Source organism: Drosophila navojoa, chromosome 2 (genome assembly GCF_054131105.1).
Source record: "Drosophila navojoa isolate 15081-1374.11 chromosome 2, UAZ_NAV_1.0, whole genome shotgun sequence".
NCBI classification, from domain to species: Eukaryota; Metazoa; Arthropoda; class Insecta; order Diptera; family Drosophilidae; genus Drosophila; species Drosophila navojoa.
This window is the reverse complement of record NC_142890.1, coordinates 9,633,339-9,654,405: the sequence shown is the minus strand read 5'-3', so window position 1 is coordinate 9,654,405 and position 21,067 is coordinate 9,633,339. Positions and strand designations below refer to the sequence as shown.

At 44.6% G+C, this 21,067-nt stretch overlaps 2 protein-coding genes across 2 annotated transcripts; both read right to left on the bottom strand.

Annotated features, from left to right (window-relative positions):
• Positions 1 to 2,642: 2,642 nt before the first annotated feature.
• MtnC (Metallothionein C) lies at positions 2,643 to 3,114 on the bottom strand. Its single transcript, XM_018101756.3, has 2 exons — positions 2,946 to 3,114; positions 2,643 to 2,865 (listed from the first exon to the last, which is right to left on the bottom strand). The coding sequence occupies exons 1-2, from the start codon at positions 2,968 to 2,970 to the stop codon at positions 2,753 to 2,755; spliced, it is 138 nt and encodes a 45-aa protein (XP_017957245.1). The 5' UTR covers positions 2,971 to 3,114; the 3' UTR covers positions 2,643 to 2,752.
• Positions 3,115 to 15,432: 12,318 nt separating this feature from the next.
• On the bottom strand, positions 15,433 to 20,803 carry Ir92a (Ionotropic receptor 92a). The gene is made up of 10 exons (XM_018097997.3): positions 20,158 to 20,803; positions 19,867 to 20,093; positions 19,645 to 19,798; positions 18,758 to 19,095; positions 17,305 to 17,437; positions 16,750 to 16,930; positions 16,466 to 16,693; positions 16,036 to 16,408; positions 15,849 to 15,980; positions 15,433 to 15,795 (listed from the first exon to the last, which is right to left on the bottom strand). Exons 1-10 carry the CDS (start codon positions 20,357 to 20,359, stop codon positions 15,592 to 15,594), a joined length of 2,172 nt encoding a protein of 723 aa, XP_017953486.3. The 5' UTR covers positions 20,360 to 20,803; the 3' UTR covers positions 15,433 to 15,591.
• Between the last annotated feature and the right edge of the window lie 264 nt (positions 20,804 to 21,067).

Here is a 21,067-nt window from a genome sequence, read left to right as displayed (position 1 = left end):
CTTCATCTATTTTTTGTGTGGCCCCCAATGTGATTAATGGCTTGAAAACTTGTTTTCTAATTATTTAACACCCAGCAACTACGACAATTAATTATGTGGCTCAACAATAAAAGTTCTGGCCGACATTGTGGGCGACGCAGACACAAATACAGCCATTGCACCAACGACAACAACAACAGCAACAACAACAACAACAACTAAGGCAACAGTAAATTTTATTGTTCGCACTCACATGGACAACGCACACAATTTGTCCCTCGGGGGGACACAATTTGGTGTACTATTTCCTATGTTTATTTTTTGCGAAGCAACCAAAATGAAATTGTTGAATTTGCCAAGCACACACATGCATACACATACACATAGATATATGCGATATATATATGTGTGTGTGTGTATATGCCTGCCATGCGTATGCGTTAATTGTTTTTATTGCCAACACACACACACACACACACACACACACACACACACACATATATATATATATACACACTCACATTTGCACATGGTCATTGGCATTCACATACATTAAAAACTTTTTAATTAAACACAATTGTGACAATTTATTTAAACGGGCTCAATGCATATTGCATTTAGCCGAACGCATTTAGTTGATTTTAATGTCAAGCAGCGCCGCAAGCCGAAATAAAAAGCGTCAAAACAAACAATAAAAGCAAAAGAGCCAACAAATCCAGAAAAGTGCGTGACGCCAGAAAGCCAAAGGCCAAGTGGAGCCAGCCATGGCAGTCGCAAAAAAAGAAATCTGCTTAAAACAATTACATTTCAGCATAATTGGCTTTAATTGCTGGCAGCGCCCACAGAGAGCGAAGCCTGAGCGCCTCGACTGAGGGTCATAATGGCATCTATCAGTGGGGGCGTCAGTCGAGAAGTCGTCGAGGGCCGTTCAGAGGCGAGAATACGGAAACGGAAACAAGCAATTTTGCGGCAAAGTTACGAGTGCCACAGACAACAGCAGCAACAGCAACAACAACAACAACAGCAACATCAACATCAAGAATATAAAGCTGTGCCACAACAATAAGCCAGACAACAACAATAACAACAACAACCACCGCCACAGCCGCAGAGTAAAGTAAAACTGAGCTAGGGATGCTCATTAAACTGTATAAATAGGATGAAGGCAGGAAGAGGGGCAGCAGGAGCAGGAAGTGTGGCAGAACAACCTAAAAAGTGTTGCAAACTTTTGCGTTAGTGTTGCACAGTCAACTTGGTTAGAGAGTGTTGCAAATGTTTGCGGCTAGTTTGCTGGCCAATCGGTCAACAAGCCAAAGCCAAGAACCAAAACTTAATCGCCTCAGCTCAACTTTAGTGCATAAGCCATCGGCGTTAATTGATTAGGAATCACGGCCTAATCAAATACCGTAAATCGTTTAACAGCCGCACTAAGCTGACCAGCTGATAGATGTATGTATATACATACACACATACATATATATGTGTGTGCTATGTGGAGACAACGCTTGGCTGATGGCAGCTGCTAATTAGAAATGTGTAGAAAATTTGAAGAGGAAACACAGCTAAACTTAACAGACAGTCCCGGCGGAACGGTTGCGGAATGCTGCGCGTTCATTGTTCGGGCTTAAATAGCTGCAGCTCATAATGAGCCAGACCCAGAGGAGCTCTGGCCTCCCTCTCTCTCTCTCAGTCTCTCCCTCTCTCTCTCGCTCTCTTTGCCACTCCCCCACTATATTGCAGCTTAAGAGGGCAACGCATTGTGGCAAGTTGAACACTTTGTGGTGCGCCGGCGTCTTTTTGTCTAGTCGTGCCTCATTGTTGGCTGCATAAATGTTTAGCTCAAGCAGCGTTAATTAATTGTTTAAGTACTTCACCCTCCACTGGCGGCACACTGGCAGCTATTCTGGCCAACGTGGCGTATACGAAACTCCACACACTCACACACACACACAGACATCTGTCTAGTAAATTACTTTCGCACACTTACAAGTGTCATCATTCTGTGTGGCATGTTGTTTCCCATTGCCCAAATGAGACCACATAAACTGCACTCGCAGTTTGTCAGCGCCACGCTCCAACAGCAACAACAACAACAGCAAACAATAGCAACAATGCATTGTGCATTTCAATGAAACTCATTTAGATATAAATGTGTGTGCATATATGACATCGTAAAGCCGCCAAAGCCAACACCAGTCGACGTATATTTACTTTTTGTGTTACTCAAATTAAGTTTTATATTGGATACTAAATGGAATATTAGAAACGAAGCAAGGTAGGAGGGGGTATAATGGAGATATGATAAATAGATTTGCTGTCTCTTTTTGTACTCTGGTTAAAGATAGCAATATCTAAGGCATAACTTCAAGAGATGATCTAGAGAAGTAAACTATATACATATCAGCTTCGACTAGCCTTATAAATATGCAATTTATGCTACGATTAAATAATGTTTCTTCTCAACTAATGGGGCATCTGCATTTCGCTTTTCCATTATACAACTTTGAGTGAAATTTCATCAACTGTTTATTACTCAACTATCAAGTAGCTCCATAGCCATTTCGCCTCCAAAGGAGATAAAAGCACGAACAGCTGCCAACTGCATCAATCAAGACAGATCAAGATATGCACAACGCATACATATTCAAGCAGACTTTAACAATTTCTTTATTTGTTTCACATTTTTCCGTAGCAGCTCCATTTGTTTGCATTCACTCAGAGATGAGTGCTTGATGTCTGCTTAATTGCAACAATATCCGTTTACTTAGACTGTTTACTTGGTCTTTGTGCTGCAGCACTGCTCCTTGGTGCCCGTTTTGCAGACGCACTTGCAGTCCTGATTGCACGCGCAGTTGTCGCCGCACTTGGCGTCGGTGCACTTGCAGTCTGGGCAGGTGTGATAATCCATGGCCATCAATGAGTGTAAGGTGAAAATCATATTTATTTCCTCTATTTTGTATACTCACTTGTGCCACAGCCCTTGCAAACCATTTTCGAGTTGAAGAGAGTTAAAAGTATTGCAAAGTATTTCGGATTTCTTCCTTAAGAATTTACTGGCTTTTACAACAATTTCACTGAACTTATTTATAGCTGGCGTTGGTTGGCCGAGTGCCGAGTGCCGAGCGCCGAGTGAAGTATTTTTGCACTCAGTTGAATATTCATGCTATCGGCGTGTGCAAAATCAACAAAAACGTGTGCAATGCAATTCGATGCGAGCTCACCTCAATCAGTCAACAAAAGATAAGAAGAATGCGATAAGAATGCCGTGAGCTGTTGGCTCGAGTCAGTCCATCAGTCCATCACTCAGTCAGTCAGTCAGTCGGACACTCTCTTATACAGTGGGTAAGCCAAAGTGTGGTTGTCCTAATTATGACATCATCATAATTGCCTTGGCCCACTCAAATGCTGTCCCAATATTAGGCGTCGGTGGTGGCGCGCTTAGTGGGAGTGAAATTACCGCAAATTGCGAAAGTTTTTAATTGTTTATCTCGCCAGACGCTGTGGCTGTAGCTGTAGCAGTGCCCGCAACATTAGTGCAACATGGCAGCCGTGGAGGGGCAGGATACGCTGCTGCGGCATTGTCCTTGCCGCAATCACAAAACAGAAATCTTCTCGAGCGGATGTTTTGTAATTTTGCTTGTGCTTGTGCCTTGAGTGGGCTGCCGCTGGATGAGGTCAAATTATTAATTTAATATGTATCCGCCGCGCCGCTCGGACTTCGACTTCCGCTGTGACTGTGGCAGCAGCCGCAACAACTCCTTTGGCCAGCTCAAATTTGTTGTTTGAAAAGTTGGCGGGCGGGCCTGCAGCCTTTCGCAGCGTCCTCGACCCGACCTGTGGCACAGTTGCCACAAACTTTGCACCATTTCCGCTGCGGCACGGCCCACTTCCGCGTGTCCACTTGCAGTGCCAGCTGCCCCACTGTCCCACCGTCCCGCCCACCAGCCTGATTAACGTTTAAACTCATTAAGATAACGCAATTTTTGGCGTTCTGCTTAATTTTGCTGTCGCAGCTGCCACCATCACAGCCAGAGCGGACCGTGCCAAAGGTCAGCGAGTTGGAAATCTGAAAGCTTGAATCTTGAATCTTGAATCTGTTGCCATTGTCTGGCGCTCGCTAGTAATTGGTTTGTAAACAATTTCGCTTGCCCTTTGACAATTTGCTCGGCCATTTTGTTGTTTGGCTAATTGCAAGAGCCGAGCCACTCGAGCCACTTCGAGGCATCTTAGCCAAAATAAAATACCCCAAAATGTAATTTCAAATTGGCCCTAGCCGAGTGCCACTTAAAGTGCTGCCATTATGGACCATTAGATCTATTTATCATATGTTCACGCTCAATTACGGCCTGTGGCGGGCAGTTCTTTGATAACAGGCCGCTTCAATAATTACCCTGACCAGGCCCAGCTCGGTCCGCAGCAGCTTGGCTAACTATGTTTACATGCCAATCAGCTCGCAATTGCGATTTATCGGCGAGTTTGTTTATGTGTCCAAATATTTATTTATCCCCCATGTCGCAATGCATTATTTCCATGTGATTTATGGACTAATACTAAATGGACTAGTGCCAAAGCTGTTGTGAAATGTGTTATATAGTTACATATATGGCACATAGATATGAGCAGCTCAATTTAAGCGCGCAGCGGCAAAAATAGATGAGTCCTTGCTAAAGCACATTATCTAATTGTAGCTATTGAGCATTAACTGCGAATACTGGCACGAATTAAGAGCCCCGAATGCTCATTAAGTTTACGCACGGATTGTTGGCCCAAATACGGGTTAGTTAGTCTGCCAAAAATAGGCAAAATCGCAACAACTGTCCAGTTATCAACGCAATTCATATTCCAAATTCCATGAAAGCACTAAAACAATTTCAATTGTACAACTCATCAACGGGCTGGGGGACACACTTGCAGCGCTGGGAATGGGGTCCGTCATGTGGTCAAACAACCGACTAGCCAACAACAACAAGAACAACAGCAGCAGCAGCAGCAGCAGCGGCAACAACGACAAAGGATAAACGACAAGCCTGATGGAACTTCACGCATAAACCGAAAAATAGGAAAATGTTGAGCGACATCGCACTGGAACAGCTGCTGCCCGGCTCAGTTGTGGTTGCAGTTCATGGCAACGATTCCCAGCGTACACTGAAATCCTTCACACACACACACACACACACACACACGGGCTTGCACACAGTCACACGCTCACACAATGACACACTTGCGCACACATGCACGCATAGGCATGTAACGGTCCCAAAAATGTTCTGCAATATGCGTCGAGGGGAAAATTCATCATAAATTTTATGCGGCAGCATGGGAGCCAAAGCTAAACGCAAACTTTTCATATGCTGCTCAAAAAGTGTCGCAACTGCTGCCAGAGATTCGCATACCCTGTAAACATAGAATGTGTAGATTGGGCAGCAGAACGAAGCTGGATAGGAATAGTAGAGCTGCAAAGCCGGCAATAGACTTGACTGGTGTAATCTGCAATTTGTGAATTATAGTTTGTCGTTTTTGCTTTCAATAAAATATATAATTAACATATACAATAATAATATTAATATCCAAAAAATATTAAGATTTAACTTAATAACTGATTTATATAAAAAGTGTATATCGAGCCATATAAACTGATTTTATATTTATTTATAAATTTATAAAAATGTATTTATTTAGTCTGTAAGAAATTTTAAAAATAAAACACAATGAAGAAGAGAATCTTCTAATTAACATCCTCGCAATTCCTTACAAGCATTGTATCAGCCATGAAAATTGAGAAAATTATCCAAAGAACTATCGCAAAAGTTAATATCAGTCAATACTATCGCAACAAGCATTGATAAGATAAGAGAAAGATGGCAATGGACACCATCAGCTCAATCAACTCTTTTCAGACTTAGACTATACTTTAAATGCATTAAGGGATATCTGCTAGTCGAGCGTATACTCACCATATACATATATATGTAGCAATATTGCAATTCGCCGCAATTCGAAACGGGCTGATGTCAAATGTAAATTGCTCAAAGAAATGATGGCAATATAACTAACAGTTTGGAACGCAAACCCAAAAAGGATTTGTTTGCCAGCAACGTTGTTAATCCAATTTGTGATTTGCATAGAAGCCAAAACGAGAATAACTGTTGTTTTACAAGCACCAAACGCAAACGCAAACGGCCAACAGCGCACAGCTTACTGCCAGCTTTGGGCCAGCTTTGAGCCAGCTGTGCAATTTCTTGGAGGTCAAGTGTCAGTTGTCGAGGACGCTCCGCATTCCAACTACTTATGCACAGAGCTGCGCTGCCTCGGCTCGAGCACATTTTATGACAATCACAAGTTCTCGTGCCAGGCTCCATCATGATTATTTGCCATTGGCAACATGATGCTCTCGCTCGATGGCATATTTGTCAGTATTAAGCCGGCAATTGGCTCTGTCGTCGAGTGCCATCAATTGAAATTGCATCGTATCAAAAGTTATAAGTTTTCATTACGCGCTGGCGTTCAATATGGCGCGCAACTAATACATCAGCCAACATACACACACACATATACATACATAGAGTGACGCACAAAAGTTTGTCAGCAAATGACATGCATTGACGACGACGATGACTCTAAGGATCGCGCAAAAAAGTATGCAACACTTGACGACGCAGCCAATGTCACAATTATCTAGAGCCAAGCGGGCTGCGAGGTGTGACATATACTATGTATATATATATATACTATCTATATATATATTGCCACAGCTTAACGTTTGATGGCGCGGTGGCTGGTTGGCTGACACAGGAAATCACTAGAGCAAGTTTTTTAATGGAATCAAATCAAATTGTTCGGAAGCTGTAAAAAGCGATTGCACGGAAACATTTTGAGTTGTTGACAGGCGACAACCGCCAAGGTGCAAACACGCCCAACAAAAAACTTGCCAAAGTTTCGAAAACGACTATGACCGACAACAACAACAACAACAAAGGCGAAAAGTAGAGAGAGAGAGAGAAAAAGTAGAAGGAAACGCGTCATAAGTACATGCTCGAGTCCTGACAGCAGTCACACGACCCCAACGTCAATGGAGCGTCAAGAGTGCTTCTACTCTGCCGGGCTGCGTCTCTGCCTCTCTGCCGCGCCCACTTTAAAGGCAGCGACACTTTTTAGTGGCAGCTGTGATTGGGCCAGGTGAGCAAAAGTTGTGCCAACACTCGTCGCTTGGCTCGGATCGTTTATAGGGCCCATAAGTTGACGCTCGCCCGCTGCACTTTGCCAACTTGACTGCAAGGCCATAAAAATATACCATAAAGCCTGTCGCCCAAGCTGCTTCCGGGCCACTCAAAGAGCCGTTAATCAACTGAGGCAGCCAGCTGGCAAGCCAGCACTAGCTGGCGGTCCAGCTAATAATTCTTGTTGACACCCGAGTAAGTTATGCCCATTGAACTTGAGCAGCTGCAAATTAAGCCAATCAATTCATTAGCAGCTCCCGTCTCGCACCTCGCACCACTCCACACGCCACGCACTGCGTCCTTGCCGTTGTCCCCATTGGCAACTTTGAGTGCCACTCGCGCTGCTGCGCATGAAAATTAAATTGTCGCCTACAATGGCAAACAAATTTCGCTCAAATGCAATCCAAATTGCAACAGACACTGTCACACGAACTGAACGAGAGAGGGTGTTGGCGGGGGCAAGTGGTGCAGCACCCGCAGCGCATTACCTTTGTCTTAGCTCGTGGCTTGCAGATTAATTGCCAATGAGTGTGTACAAGTTCGAGTAGAAAAGTTTTTCAGAGTTTTCCCTGTTCAGTCGATTGTTCCGTTACACTTCCCCCTGCCCCTTGCGCTTACCTTTGTACAGTCCTTGTCTCTGCTGGTCTCCACAGCTCGGATTCGCTCCATGTGACATCCGAACGGGGACCACGTGCATTTTATCTCTGCTCCGAACTCAACACAATTCGAGGTTTTTGAGGTGAAACAAATTTCCGGTGACATAAACTTAATTAGCTTTTGTTCGGGCTTTTGTTTTATGGTTTTGCGGGCACAACTCAACTTGGTGTGCGTGAGTCTGTGTGTGAGTGTGTAGGTGTTGGTCTAAGGGTCGCTTAATAAATGGCTTGTAATGCTAAAGTGCGGCATTTAGTTTTGATTTAATTGAGCCACTTAACAGATGTATCTTTAAGATACAACAGAGCTAAAGCTTTCATCAGCCGGCGTTTAATTAAAAAAGCAGCCACGGCCAACTTTCTTGCCGTCGGATAAGTCAAGAATCGTGCCAAACAACTTATAAGTCTCATGACATGATATTTGCTGATAATATCAGATAACGCACGCAATACATAAATCCTTACCTCAAACAATAACAGCAGGAACAACAAGGGCCACAGCCACGAGCATGAGCAACCAGCATGAGCAAATATAATGAAATTGAAAACTGAGCTCGGGATAAACGTGGCTGAATAGCTAAAGAAAAACTCAAGTGAAACCCAAACAAAAGTTGTCTTACTTCTGCAAATGGAAAATTGCCCATGAGAATGCCAAAAAAAAAAAAACTGGAATGAAAGAAAGGAAATAAAATAAAGGAAAACTGCACACAAACTAAATGCTACAGATCTGCGATTCCCTCAAGGCTCCAGCACAAAGTTTATAAGCAATTCTTAGTATATTAAATAAGAATGTTCGACAAGTTGTGTGTGAGTGTGTGTGTGGGTATGTGCAAAGGTGTAGTTATACACAGCCAACAGACTTGTTTCTAAAGAATGGTTTAGTACAAAATGAATAATTAATTTCTCATATATATTTTTAGTTACATTTATTTCCGATAATTTCACATTTTAATTACACTGAAAAATGACATTGATATGCATTTTGGATATTTAATAATTTATTAAAAGTTGTTCATAACAAATATTTTTATATATAAATATTTATTCATATTATATTTACAAAAGTAAGGTTTTTTTTGTTTTTTATTTACTTAACAAATATGAAAATGCTTTGGCGTGTTTATGTTTAATCGAAATTAATCAATATGTTCACTATAGCATAAAATTAATATAAATTCTACATATTTAAAATTATTTAAATCTATTTATATTATATATATGTTAAACTTTGTTGACTTCTTTATTTACTTAACGCATATAAAATTTCTGTTGCATCTCTTGATTTTCAAACTGTGTTTAATCGAAGCTAATCCATTTGGTAGTCTGTCTCTTTTAATAAGATATCAGCATTTGCATACATGCACACAGAGTCTGCCTCACACGCACACATACTCTACTCTACTCACACACACACATGCATTTGCTGGCATGCGTGCTCATAAATACTTTATCAGCCGCAAAGAGCTAAGGAAGTCGAAAGGCTAAAAAGTTTTGTGCCCACACCGCGTTGGAGGCATAGGCAAACTGACGATATAATGATCTTCCCTGGGGAGCAGCAGCAGCGGAGCCTCGGCAACTGACCCTCAACTACAGTCCATTGAAATTCCTGCGGCATTTCTCAGCATCACCTTAATCGCCTGACAAAGTTGCTTATGCTTGCCATTCCAAGCCGCCTGTCGGGCCGTCGTGCCGTCCGTCTGTCGGCCTGTCGACCTGTCTGAGTGTCGGCTTGGCGTCTGTGCGAGCTCTGGTCCGGGCAATATTAATAGGAAATGAAATCAAAAGGTTGCCTTTTACTTGATTTTCCCCCAATTCCAAGTACTGCCACAGCCAGTGGCTGCTCCTGCTGCCACTCCTGCTGCCTCATTGTTCGTGCAACTTGTAGTTTAGCTTCATCATCTGCACTTGGTGGTCGGCAACTTGCTTAGCTCGGTTTGGCTTTGTCGCCCCCCTCCGTCAGTCCCGTCTGTCCCGACTGCTGCCAGCTGCCGTTCACCGTATCTCCGTTTCCGTTCGTTTCATTCGTCATGACTATAATCCGGTAAGGAATTGGCTTCGTCGTTGTCGTCATTGTTGTTGTTACGTTTGTTGTATAAGTAGCTCATCTGCGGCTGAGCGCGTTTTATTTGTTTCAAATTGAGTTATGCCTAATGAAAATCAAATAAGCCGCAATCCAGCCGGAACTGCCGTTCGGGACTGCCGCTTGCGCGTTTCCCCTATAGCTCCTCATCATGGCATGTGCCACTTTATATTAGAACATTTTCGGATTCTTCACGCCACGCCCATCTTGGGTAAATAATGTCACGTGTCTGCAAGTTCTGACTGCTAAGCTGCCAATCGAAATTGACATTGAAAATGAGCTGGAAATTAATTAAAATGGAAAACGCTGCACATCAAGTATACGGCGTGTGGGCCGCAACAACATTTCACACCACGTCAGTTGCTAGTTCCCTTACAGCAATTTACATATTTCATGTGTACTTATTTCAGTTGCCTTTTGCGGCAAGCGGCAGCAGAGGTGCCAAAGCGAAGCCCAATGAAAACACTAGAGCATTTTGATTATACACACATCAAAATGCTGCAGCAAACACAGCGAACGAGAGAGAGAGGAGAGAGAGAGAGAGAGAGCGAAAGAGAGAGAGAGAGAGAGATCTGTTTATGATTCAGCCACGTTAAGTGCAAGTGTGGAAAATTATTTAATGACTTTTCTGAATTTGAAACGGAATATGAGAGTGCGTTGCGGCAAGTATCATGATGATGAGGCCAAATATTTGCTTACGCAACTTTGAAACACCCAGAGAGCTTCGGAGTTAATAGTCAGATCCTTTGGCAACTGGCAAGTGTCAAGTGGCAACTGGCCCGGTGCTCTGGTGCTGTGCGCCTTTTTCTACAGTTCTATTAATTATTTATGTGTCTGGCAAGTGGCGTGGCCCTCTCACGGCAACACACTTGGCCAGCGACGCCTAATGAAGCCACACTCCAGCGCGAGATGATGAGGTCCGCGCCACTGCTGCTGCACTGTTGCCTATTGGCAACGACCATGTCGTCATCATCGTCGCCAGCTTCAGCATTAATTTGTTCAGGCGACACTTACCAGACAGCTGAGAGGCAGCTACAGGGCTCTAGCTACAGCTCCCGCTCCAGCTCTAGCTCCAACTACGACTACATCAACATCAGCAGCAGCAGCAGCAGCAGCACATAATTTGTAATTAATGACCAGTTAAAGAGCAACCTTTGGAGGCACCGAGATTGAGATTGAGGCTTGGCACTGCGACTGCGATTTACAGCGACAAACGGGCGACAGCCAAACGCTGATTTATGGCCACAGACCGCAAAATTTATATGCCATCACAGAAGTGGCGATGCGAGTCGCCTTTCTTGCTGATTCGCAAGCATCTGCGGCGCCGGCTTGTCTTTACTTGCAATCCATATTCAATATGGGCCCAGTTGCTTTGAGCATATCCAATGCGCTGCGCGTTTTGCATAGTGGAACAGTTCTCTGAAATTAAACAGATGGAATTTGTAACTAGAGGGCAGAGTAGAGAATGCATATTTCGTTTCCACTTCTATTTCATGGCTCAGTCATAAAGCAATTCTCCCCTGAGCAACGACGTATAATGAACAGTTTCCCATTAGAAATAGATTTATAGTGTAGACACTGGTCGACATCATTTCGGTTTTCTTCATGTTTTTGCTTTTGTCAGAGCATTTGAATGTGAAATGTCAGTCACATGCTGGCAGGGGCGACAGACGGAGCTCTTTCTCCATAGATCAACTCCTTGCACTAGCACAAAGCCAAAGTAAAATGAAAGGCAAAGAGAACAGGAGCCTCAGCCTCAGCCTCAGCCTCTGTTTCATTTTGTAGCCGTACATCGAGCATCGGCCTCGGCAGAGGGCAACCAAAGCGCAATTTGTCTTCTGGCAGCAGATTCGATAGTCAATGCTGAGCCCATTTACATTCGCTTTATTGCCAATGGCATTTCTTTTTTTTCTCTCTCCCTCGCTCTCTCTTTTAGCTTCAAGACACAGTCGTACATACATACATATATATAGGTTTTTGCATGTCAGTCGTTGGGCTTAGATCGAACTGAAAGCCTACTGCCGCCTGTAGTGCCGCTCAAATTGTAATTCCTCAATTATAAGAGTGTCTATGCAATGCCTATAAATATTTTTGTTGCCTGACGACAGTTTTATACCAGTTTCAGTTGCCTTTTGATTAATGGCCTCCAACGACTTGATGCACCGACAATCCTCCTACTCAAAAGTAGACAAAAAGAGACAAAAATGGGAAAATAAAAATAGAGGAGATAGAGAGATAGAGAGAGAGAGAGTAAGCCCAGTAAGTGAAACAACATGAGAGATAACTGGCAACAGCTTTTACACTCTGTTTATTTTGCGCCCAACTTTTAGCTAAGTGCAAAACAATTTACCCAAATACGCGTGCACACATTGTGGTTCTACGCACACCCACACACACACACCACCCACATACGCACAACCAGGCACACACACTTAATTGTTCCCCCGACTAATGCCGCTGCCAACACACAGGCCGTCCTTTGTTGTTGTTGCTGTTGTTGTTTGTGGCATGCTTGTAAAATCAACCAAAGCTGCTAAAAACTTGGCTAGTTGCACACTCTGCTACGTTGCTTTATATACCCACTAAATGCAGCATGCAGGCTGTATAGAGTGGGGAATCCTTCCAGTTGTCGAATGCATTTCCAATGGGAAATCTGGGTATAATGGTTTTGTTTTCTTATTAGGAATTGTACAGACTCTGAAGGCACGTTGATTTCATCTAAAATAAAATCAACTAATAACATTATTAACAGCGTATAACAGTTGTCCAGGAATATGTAAAGAAATTCATCCGAGATACAGAAGCTTGGCCAATGCTACCTTATGGCAAGCCACTGATGCTAACTGTAAGCTTACTGCGCTTCTTTCAGTCGGTCAGCATGTCGCTCTCCGCTTTTATTATGCTAATGCAGAATCCCTTTCCCTCCGCCCCCGAAAACCGCCTGCCACCTGCAGCACTGTGTTTTTATGCTCTGTGTGTTGATTGGTAGCAACTGCATACTTGTTGTTTTTAACACCCACCCAAACACACACACACACACACACACACACATACACTCATATTTTATATGTGAGAGAGAATGTGTGAACTGCCGTGGGAACAGTTGAAAACTATGTCAGAGGCTTTTGGCAAATGCAATGCATTTCTGTAATACTTTCTAAGCTGCATTACCCTAAGCCACAAGCAGCTCTCTTTGTGCGTAATAAGTAGGTGCAACAGTTTTATATTGCCGTTAAGCCACTGAACCGTGCAGCAGCTTATCATCATTAGAGAGACTATAATTAAAGTGCCGCATTTGCTCTGGCGAATGCGCAAATAGTTCTCTTCCACTTTTACGTTTATTTTTATTTATTTTTTAAATTCAGAATTTTATGCTGGCTTAACGGCAGTTCATTTGTTTGCGTTAAGTGTATGAAATGCATAAAATGTCTTGAATGATTTTGTTGTTGTTTTTGCTTTGCCCTGCTTAGCTGCTCTAAGTGTTTCGACTTGAACAGCATCCGCGCAATGTTTAAGATGATGGCGCGTCGTCTCGTGTAGGTCGTTGCCTGAGAGCTTCAGCAGACTGTAAAATGAAATAATTATGAGCGATAAATTTGCAGGCGCGTTAAAGAAGAAAAATATGTCGCGACGAAGCCGGCATTGACGTTGATAATGAGCCTGGTCGCGACTAAAGGTTGTGGGAGACAACCCACTGGCTGAGACAGCAGCCAAAGCAGCGAAAGACAGCCAAAGGAACAACATCTAATTGGATCGATGTGAGAGGCAAAAGCCGAGGCATTACTCAGCTGTCCTAACGGCTTTCATGATAGTATCATTAAAAATTCATAAGATACTCCAATTGTCAGCCACTCCAAGTGCCTGAGCTAATTCAATTAAAGCCACAAGACACGACCAATCGGCAGAACAAGGGAGAGGGAGAGAGAGAGAGAGGGGGGGGGCACATATATTAACGCCGCTGGCGTCTGGCTGCAGTTGCACGTGCCGCAGGGCAGCAAGTGAATTGCGGCAGTTGCCAAGAACGCCTTGCACAGATTTATTTCATTCGCCGGCATCCTTTATGTAATCTCAATTACCGCCTGTTGGCGACGTCATAAATCTGGGCCGGGTGCCCGTTGCGCTGATTGCACGTGAAACATTCTTGGCCAGCGATTTAATTAACTGCAAACTGAACGAACCTCGGGTCCTCCTTCGTTCTTTGTTGCCCTATCTGGCAGTTACGCTCCTGCGAGCACACAATGCTGCACAAATCTCGCAGTTTGGTCACAAATTTCGTTGACACTTCAGCGGGCACTTTGACTGTCGGGCCGTGTCGAGCCGTCCCCTGCTCCGCCCGGCCGTGGCCAAAAGAAACAGCATATTGTTTGCAGTCAGTAAACGGCAGATGGAGCAAAACAGCAAAAGCTGTCCAAACTGTCAAATGCTACACTCAAAAGTCGCACAAAAAATACGTATAAAAGCCAAGTTGTGCAACACAGTCGCCGCAGATGCAAAAACCTGGCCGTGCCACAAAACAGCAAGCAACATCAAGAGCGCCAGCAATAGCAACAAACAGCAAACAAGTAAATGCTAACAAACGGAAACAAACAGCTGCATTAGCAGACGCAAATCAGCAACAGCAGCAGCAGAAACAGCAGCAGCAGCAGCAGCAGCAACATCAGCAACAACAACAACAACGATTGCAAAGTTAAGCGCAGTTGAGTTACTCACTTAAAAATTCCAAACACAAAACGGAAATATGCAAAAGCTGGGGTCACAAACGGAAATGACCCAGCCGCCATGCTCAGGTTCATGTGGGCCCCAGGAATACCCTGTAAACTCGATGTATTTAACAGCAATTGCATCTACTTACAGCTAATCGCTGCAGGGTATGCGTGAGTCGAGACTCTGCTAGCCACTGGCCTGGCCTGGCTCAAACGAAACGCTAACGAGCGAGGCAAGGATGCAAAATGATGAGACGCTGACATCCTTTAGCCGTCGACTTATGAAAATTACTTTGATTGCAAAGGCAGCAGCGGCAGGTGGCAGGTGGCAAGTGGCTGGTGGCACCTGCAGCCTATCTAGCTGGCAGGCAAGTGCGATCAAAACCGCTACAAATTAGTGATAATGAATAATTTCCCCAGCGGTAATTAAGTGCATCATTAAATGTGCTTAATTACCAGGAGCAGTTGCTGCACTGCAATTGGTCGAAGTTGATGTCATGCCAACACACGACACGACTAGACATGCGTGTGCGTGTGTGTGTGTGTGCGTGTGTGTGTAGCTCTAAACGGTTTTCCAATTACCATCCACTGGCAAAAGTCATTTTCAGTTTGCATATCCACAAACTTGCGGAACTGAAAGAGCATAAGCAACCCGATTACGCCTGCCTGTGGATTTGTGAGCAGACCGAATCCGCTGTCCCGGCTGGACCGAAACTCCTGCCAGCCAGTTGGCAGTGCTTCCAGCGGAGAGGAGGCAACCGAATGGGTCCCACAGTCTGGCTAACAAATTTTTGCTTGTTAGTGCGAAGGTGTGTGCAGGTATGTCTGTCTGTCTGTCTGTCTGTGTGTGTGTGTGCGTACAATTTGATATGTGTACGACACGTGTGTGCCGCTGGGCAAACAATCAGTGACCAGTTCCAACTCCAACTCCCACTCCAACTCCAACTGCAGACCACAAATTAGTTGCGCCTGTGCAGCAGCCGTTGATGCAGCAGCTCCAGGATCAGAGCACAGCCGGCAATGGTGTAGCCAAAGGCCAGCACGAACAGGGCAGCGGATATGTCGTCTACTTCCAGGGCCTTGGGCGCCTTCTTGGGCACATAGCCCATGGCCTGATTGAAGAGCACCTGGCCCGTTTTTTTATCCAAATACTTGTCCACGTTCTGCAGAAGCAAATAGTTAGGCACGGGCAGAGGGAATGCATTTTGTGAGGTACCTCCAGCTCCCAGTGCACGTAGAGACCCGACTCCTGGCAGGCGCGAATGTGCCGGTTCAGCTGTGGCATCAGCGCCCAGCCCCTGATGGAGACAGCGCGCGTCCAGTCAAAGTAGAGATCGTCGTGCATGACCTTCAAAGAGACTCGATTGATCAATAGCCCCGCCTTTAATCCAAATCTCGCCTACAATGCGATTCTCCACTGCCTCGCGCGTCACGTAGTTGCCAAAGTTGAATGCCCCCGATGCCAGACGCTCGATGCCCAGTCCATAGTTGGGCTTGAAGCTCGCATTGTACATGAAGGTGTAGTCGCGCACCTGGAAGTTGTCGGCGAGTATCTGATCCGTTAGGAGGTCCGACTGCTCCACTGTGTGCACCCAGATAATGGACGGCGCAGCCCATTTCCACTGCGCCTGCGCCCACTTCTCAATGGTGTCCACGGGATCGGCATACAGCGGCACCGTCAGCAGCGACTTCAACTGACCGCTGTAAATGTTCTCCAGCGTAATTGTCGCGCACAGCATTGTGGCCAGAAAGAAGCGGGTGGCAAAGCGATCAAAGCTGAAATCAATTTGACTCCTGTGAACAGATCCAAGAGATTGGCGAATGGAAACTCACGTCAGGGGTGCGGATGGCTGCTGTATGAAGAGCGCAAATATATCAAGCAGAGACTTTTCCACAATGTCGCCATGCATGAAGCCAGTCTTCCCCTTGCGCTTCTTCATAATGTAGTTCGAGTATCGGAGCACATACAAAACCAGGCTGCATGCGACAATCGTGGATATCAGCAGGAACCAGGTGCCGCCATTGAAAGGCAGAATGTCGGTGCACCAGGGCTGCAAGGGTCTACAGAAGTAGCAAGGGTAAGGGAGTGTAAGCAAGTCTAGTGATCCACAGCTTACACTGAAGCTGGTCCCAGGATGGTCACTGCCGACCGAGCTATGGCATGCGAAGTCTCCGTGATGCCATCGTACCAATTGTAGATGCAGCCTATGGCCAGCTCTACGCGCTGCTTATAAAGGTCGCCCAGCATGCCATCGGCGCTTTCATTGTCATAGATGCTGCCCCAATTGTCGGCGCCATCTGTGAATAGCAATAGGATAATAAGTCTCCTAAGGAAAGGTGTTTGATATGGACTTGTATGGAAGCCTTAAGTCGAGCTGTAAAGTGAGCTTTAAAAGAAAAGGAATGGGAGAACTGCATAGTTTGTGTCAATATCTGGTTAACCCAAACCATACTCATTTTCAAAAAAAGAAGCTAGATCTAGCCGGAAATTGGCTAAATTGGCAGCACTGATTGCAGCCTCATAAGAATTATTGTAAAATCAGTCTCTCTAAGGGCTCAGGGAATCTCATCGAGCAGTTTTATCCAAAGTTGTCTGACCTGTTCTTGAGTTAGTTTTGATTTAATATTAACTCTCATCTATAATAATAAATAAATCGCTATACTCTTCTTACAGGCCTCGATGCGCAGATGACAGTTGTGCACCTCACAGAAGGAGCGCATTATGTTCGCCTCGGAGCCGTCGTAGGCAATTGTCCGATTGGCTCTATGCGGGTTAATTGGATCCTCATTGCCGACACCAGCTGGCTGTGGAGTTGCGGGAGTTTATTAAGTTTTGGGCAGCAGCGGCTAATTGGCGCCCATTGTTGGGCATTCAAGTGTCTGTTCTAATTTACTAAATGGCCTCGTAATGGCCAGGCACAGCGTATGCCACGCCCACACACACGGACACACGCACATGGACACGGCCATGGACATGGACATGGACATGGACAACGACATCGACACTCGGCACCAATTAAATGGAAACACGTAATTTAAATCAATGTTGTGCTAAAGCTGGCCATAAACAAAACCACATGCCCATGCTTGCGGCCATGTGTGAGTGCGAGTGTGTGTGTGTGCGAGTGTGTGTTGTTGTTGTTGCTATTATTGTTGTTATTTTTCGGCATGGGTGTGTTTACAAATGTGCAAATGTCCTTAAGGCAAACAATTGAGTGCGAACAAAACTTCCACCAAGTGACAACAAAGAATATTTTTTTGCCGAACAACTAACTGTTTTGTTTGCCTTTGTCCGTTTTGGCATTGGAGTGGGCCGTGCACAGTGGTTAGCAAGTGATGGAAAATGGAATTTCATGCAATTGCAATTTATAGTTATAAATATATCAAATATGTAAGTCTTTGATAGTTATTAAAAATATTTTCTGCAATTAAAAGTTTATTATTTATTATTAATGGAAAAAGTTGTAATACTAACATATAATTAATGAAGCTCAAGAAAATATCAATGTAAAATTTGTAAAATATTTAATTTGATAATGAAACTGAATTGCTCTTTAATTCTTTAATTACTCCTTCGTTTCGTGTACCACTGTGCAATGACCCCCGACGCGACAATTCATAACAACTACTGACAAAAGTCGACACACCCACTAAAAAAATATAAACAGACCAACAACAACAACAACAACAACAACAAGCGTATGCTTAAAGTTTTAGTTACCGAAATCCCTGTCCACAGCAGGAAATAACTTTCCATCAGCCCAGCAAGCAGGCAGACCACACACAGGCAGAGCACCCGCTCAGATAGAGAGCACAAGAGTGGTGGTGTGGTGGGGCAGGCAACCTCTGGGCATTTATTCATGACCATTTCGTACAGTGGCCTAATGCGACAAGGACACAACATTGTGGCGAGGACGACCAATTGGCTTTGCTTAATGCCTGCGTGCAAATCTCAACGACATTTGTGCTTGAGGAGCAGTCTGGGTCTGGGCTCTGTCACCCCGTGGGCGTGACGACAACAACAACAACAACAAACAGACAAACAAACAAACAACAACCGGAGGAGAGAGAAGACACTAACGGCAGCAACAACGATAAATATAAACTTAACCGGCAATTACTTACCACATAATTAGTAACTGTGTATGGCACATAAGTAATGGAGCCGAGGCGTAGCGCGCGCCGCTGCAGATTGAGCAGTTTGTTGGGATAAAGTTCGGCTCGGTTGGCAAAAGTTTCGTTCGGCAAGAATGCGTCCAAGAATATAGCATCCAAATTTCCACTGCCGCCGACAAACTTCTGTGTCCACAGCTCCAAATTGATGTCGCGGTATGGGTGTGGCAAGCTAACTGCGGCCTTTCCATTTCCATCTCCAGCTCCAGAAACAAATCCACCTACGTCTGCCTTGCCGCATCCTTTATTTGCTTGCTCGGCGGGCCGCACCATCAGATGGTGCGGGTAGACTAAAGCGCATTGCAAACATGGGAATATTGAAGAACAGGCCAAAAGGACAACAACCAAATTAACTTCCAGCCAATGCCAACAACCAAAAAAAAAAAGTTTACAATTGAAGAAGGCGCCGTCAAGCGTGGAAATTATTGGCCAGTGCCAAAGTTGAAAGTTTGATCAACTGATGCGCCCCGTGGCTGTTTTTGCCACATTTCTGTAAGTGTGCGTGTGTGTGTGTGTGTGTGTTAGTCAAAGTTTTGAGTTGGACTTGTTCCGTCAGTGCCCCAGGGAATCTCCGTCAAGTCTGCGTTTTATTGCCAGCTAAGTAAAAAAACAGCACAGCAAGTGCTGCCAAATTTTAAACGTTCTGTTCTCTGACTAAGCAAAGGATTAAGCTAACTACATTAAGTATGCAGTCACGGTTCATTTTCACATTCTTGAAAAGAGTAACTAATCGGGAAATGAATATTGATGAAAAACTGTTACTAGGGAAATATCAAACCGATTAACAAAACTCCTTTGTTTTCTTTTCCTCACTTTGTTTATAGCAACTTCATACATACACTGCAAAATTTCCATGCTCAGGAGATGCCTTGGTGCTTCCTGTTCGCAGAGAAACAGATAGAGCTTGTCCTTGAGCCTGACATTGGCATTGCGTGTGGCAAAGTAACGCGCGTGGAGGAAACGCCTTGTGTCCGGCAGCAGAGTGATGAAGCCCTGTCAATAGCAGGCAGCTAGATTTTTCTTTGTGACGTTACAATTAAGAGAGAGAGAGTTGAATGCACCTCGGTCACGCTAGCATTGACAGCGCGCAGCACTTGCCATTCTAAGGCATCCGGCTGAGACTCGTCAGGGGGCAGCTGGGCCACGTCGATCCACTGCAGCAGCTGGGGCTGGCTGAGATTCCGGAGAGCGAGCTGCAAGGCCGTTAGGTAGGCCTGCTGCAGCTCTGTTGCCTGCGTGCTGTTGTGCACGATGAGAAGCGAGGAGAGGGGCGCAAAGTACTGGCCAACTGTGTGTGGCAGACGCAAGGCTGCAGAAAGCTAAACAGAAAACAAAATGTTTTTCAAACTTACCAATAATCTGGATTAGCTGGGTCAGGTGAGCCAACTGCTGCGTTAGCAACATCTTGAGGCACTTTCGACGAGCACGGCAACCGTGCGGCCCTCTATATATACACACAAGGTGCATCTCTGCAAATTGCCGACCAACAATTGGCTGGCAAATTGAATTTAATGACACTCGAAGCCAAAGTGCCGTCCGTTTACCGGCAGCCATGTTTGCATTGGCATTAGCTTAATTAAAGATACACAGCTCAGCGCAGCTCATATCAATGCTGTTTAGTTAGGCCTTCAAGCCAACAAGCAATGCAAATAAACAGGCAAGGGTTCTGGCTCAGGTCACCCTCAAATTAACCGGAAGTGCGTGCACTCGATGGCCATATAAGTTGTTTACATATTAAATATGAACCGGCTTGTAATAATACATCCAATATGGCATAGATACTCGAATTTGTATAAGTCGGCGTTTGGCTTATGCTTGAATTACCTAAGCATATTCAATTAGACCGGTGCCCACTGATCCGGTTACAAAGATAGCGAGATTAATAAGCATTCCCTGAGTTACGGGCAAACTTTCATGTTAAACAGAGCAAATATATATATTGTATCTATAAGGAGAGATAAGAACTTGGGAAACCTAGCCAGAGAGGGGGAATGCTTACTTTAAGCGAAAGTTCGATAAGAGTCCGAAATAGAATATTCAATCTACAGAATGAAGAGTCAGTGGTAGAGGGAACGAAGGGAAGGGAACGATAGACCAATCAAATGCTTAGTTTAGGCAGTGGAAAGAGAGAAGCAGAGAGAGAGAGAGAGAGAGAGAGAGAGAATGTGTTTCGCCTAAGCTAACTTTCTAGAGGGGTAAAGACAAGTACAGAGGGAGTGAGGAAGAGAAAGAATTAGAGAGAGAGAGAGATTATGTTGCCAA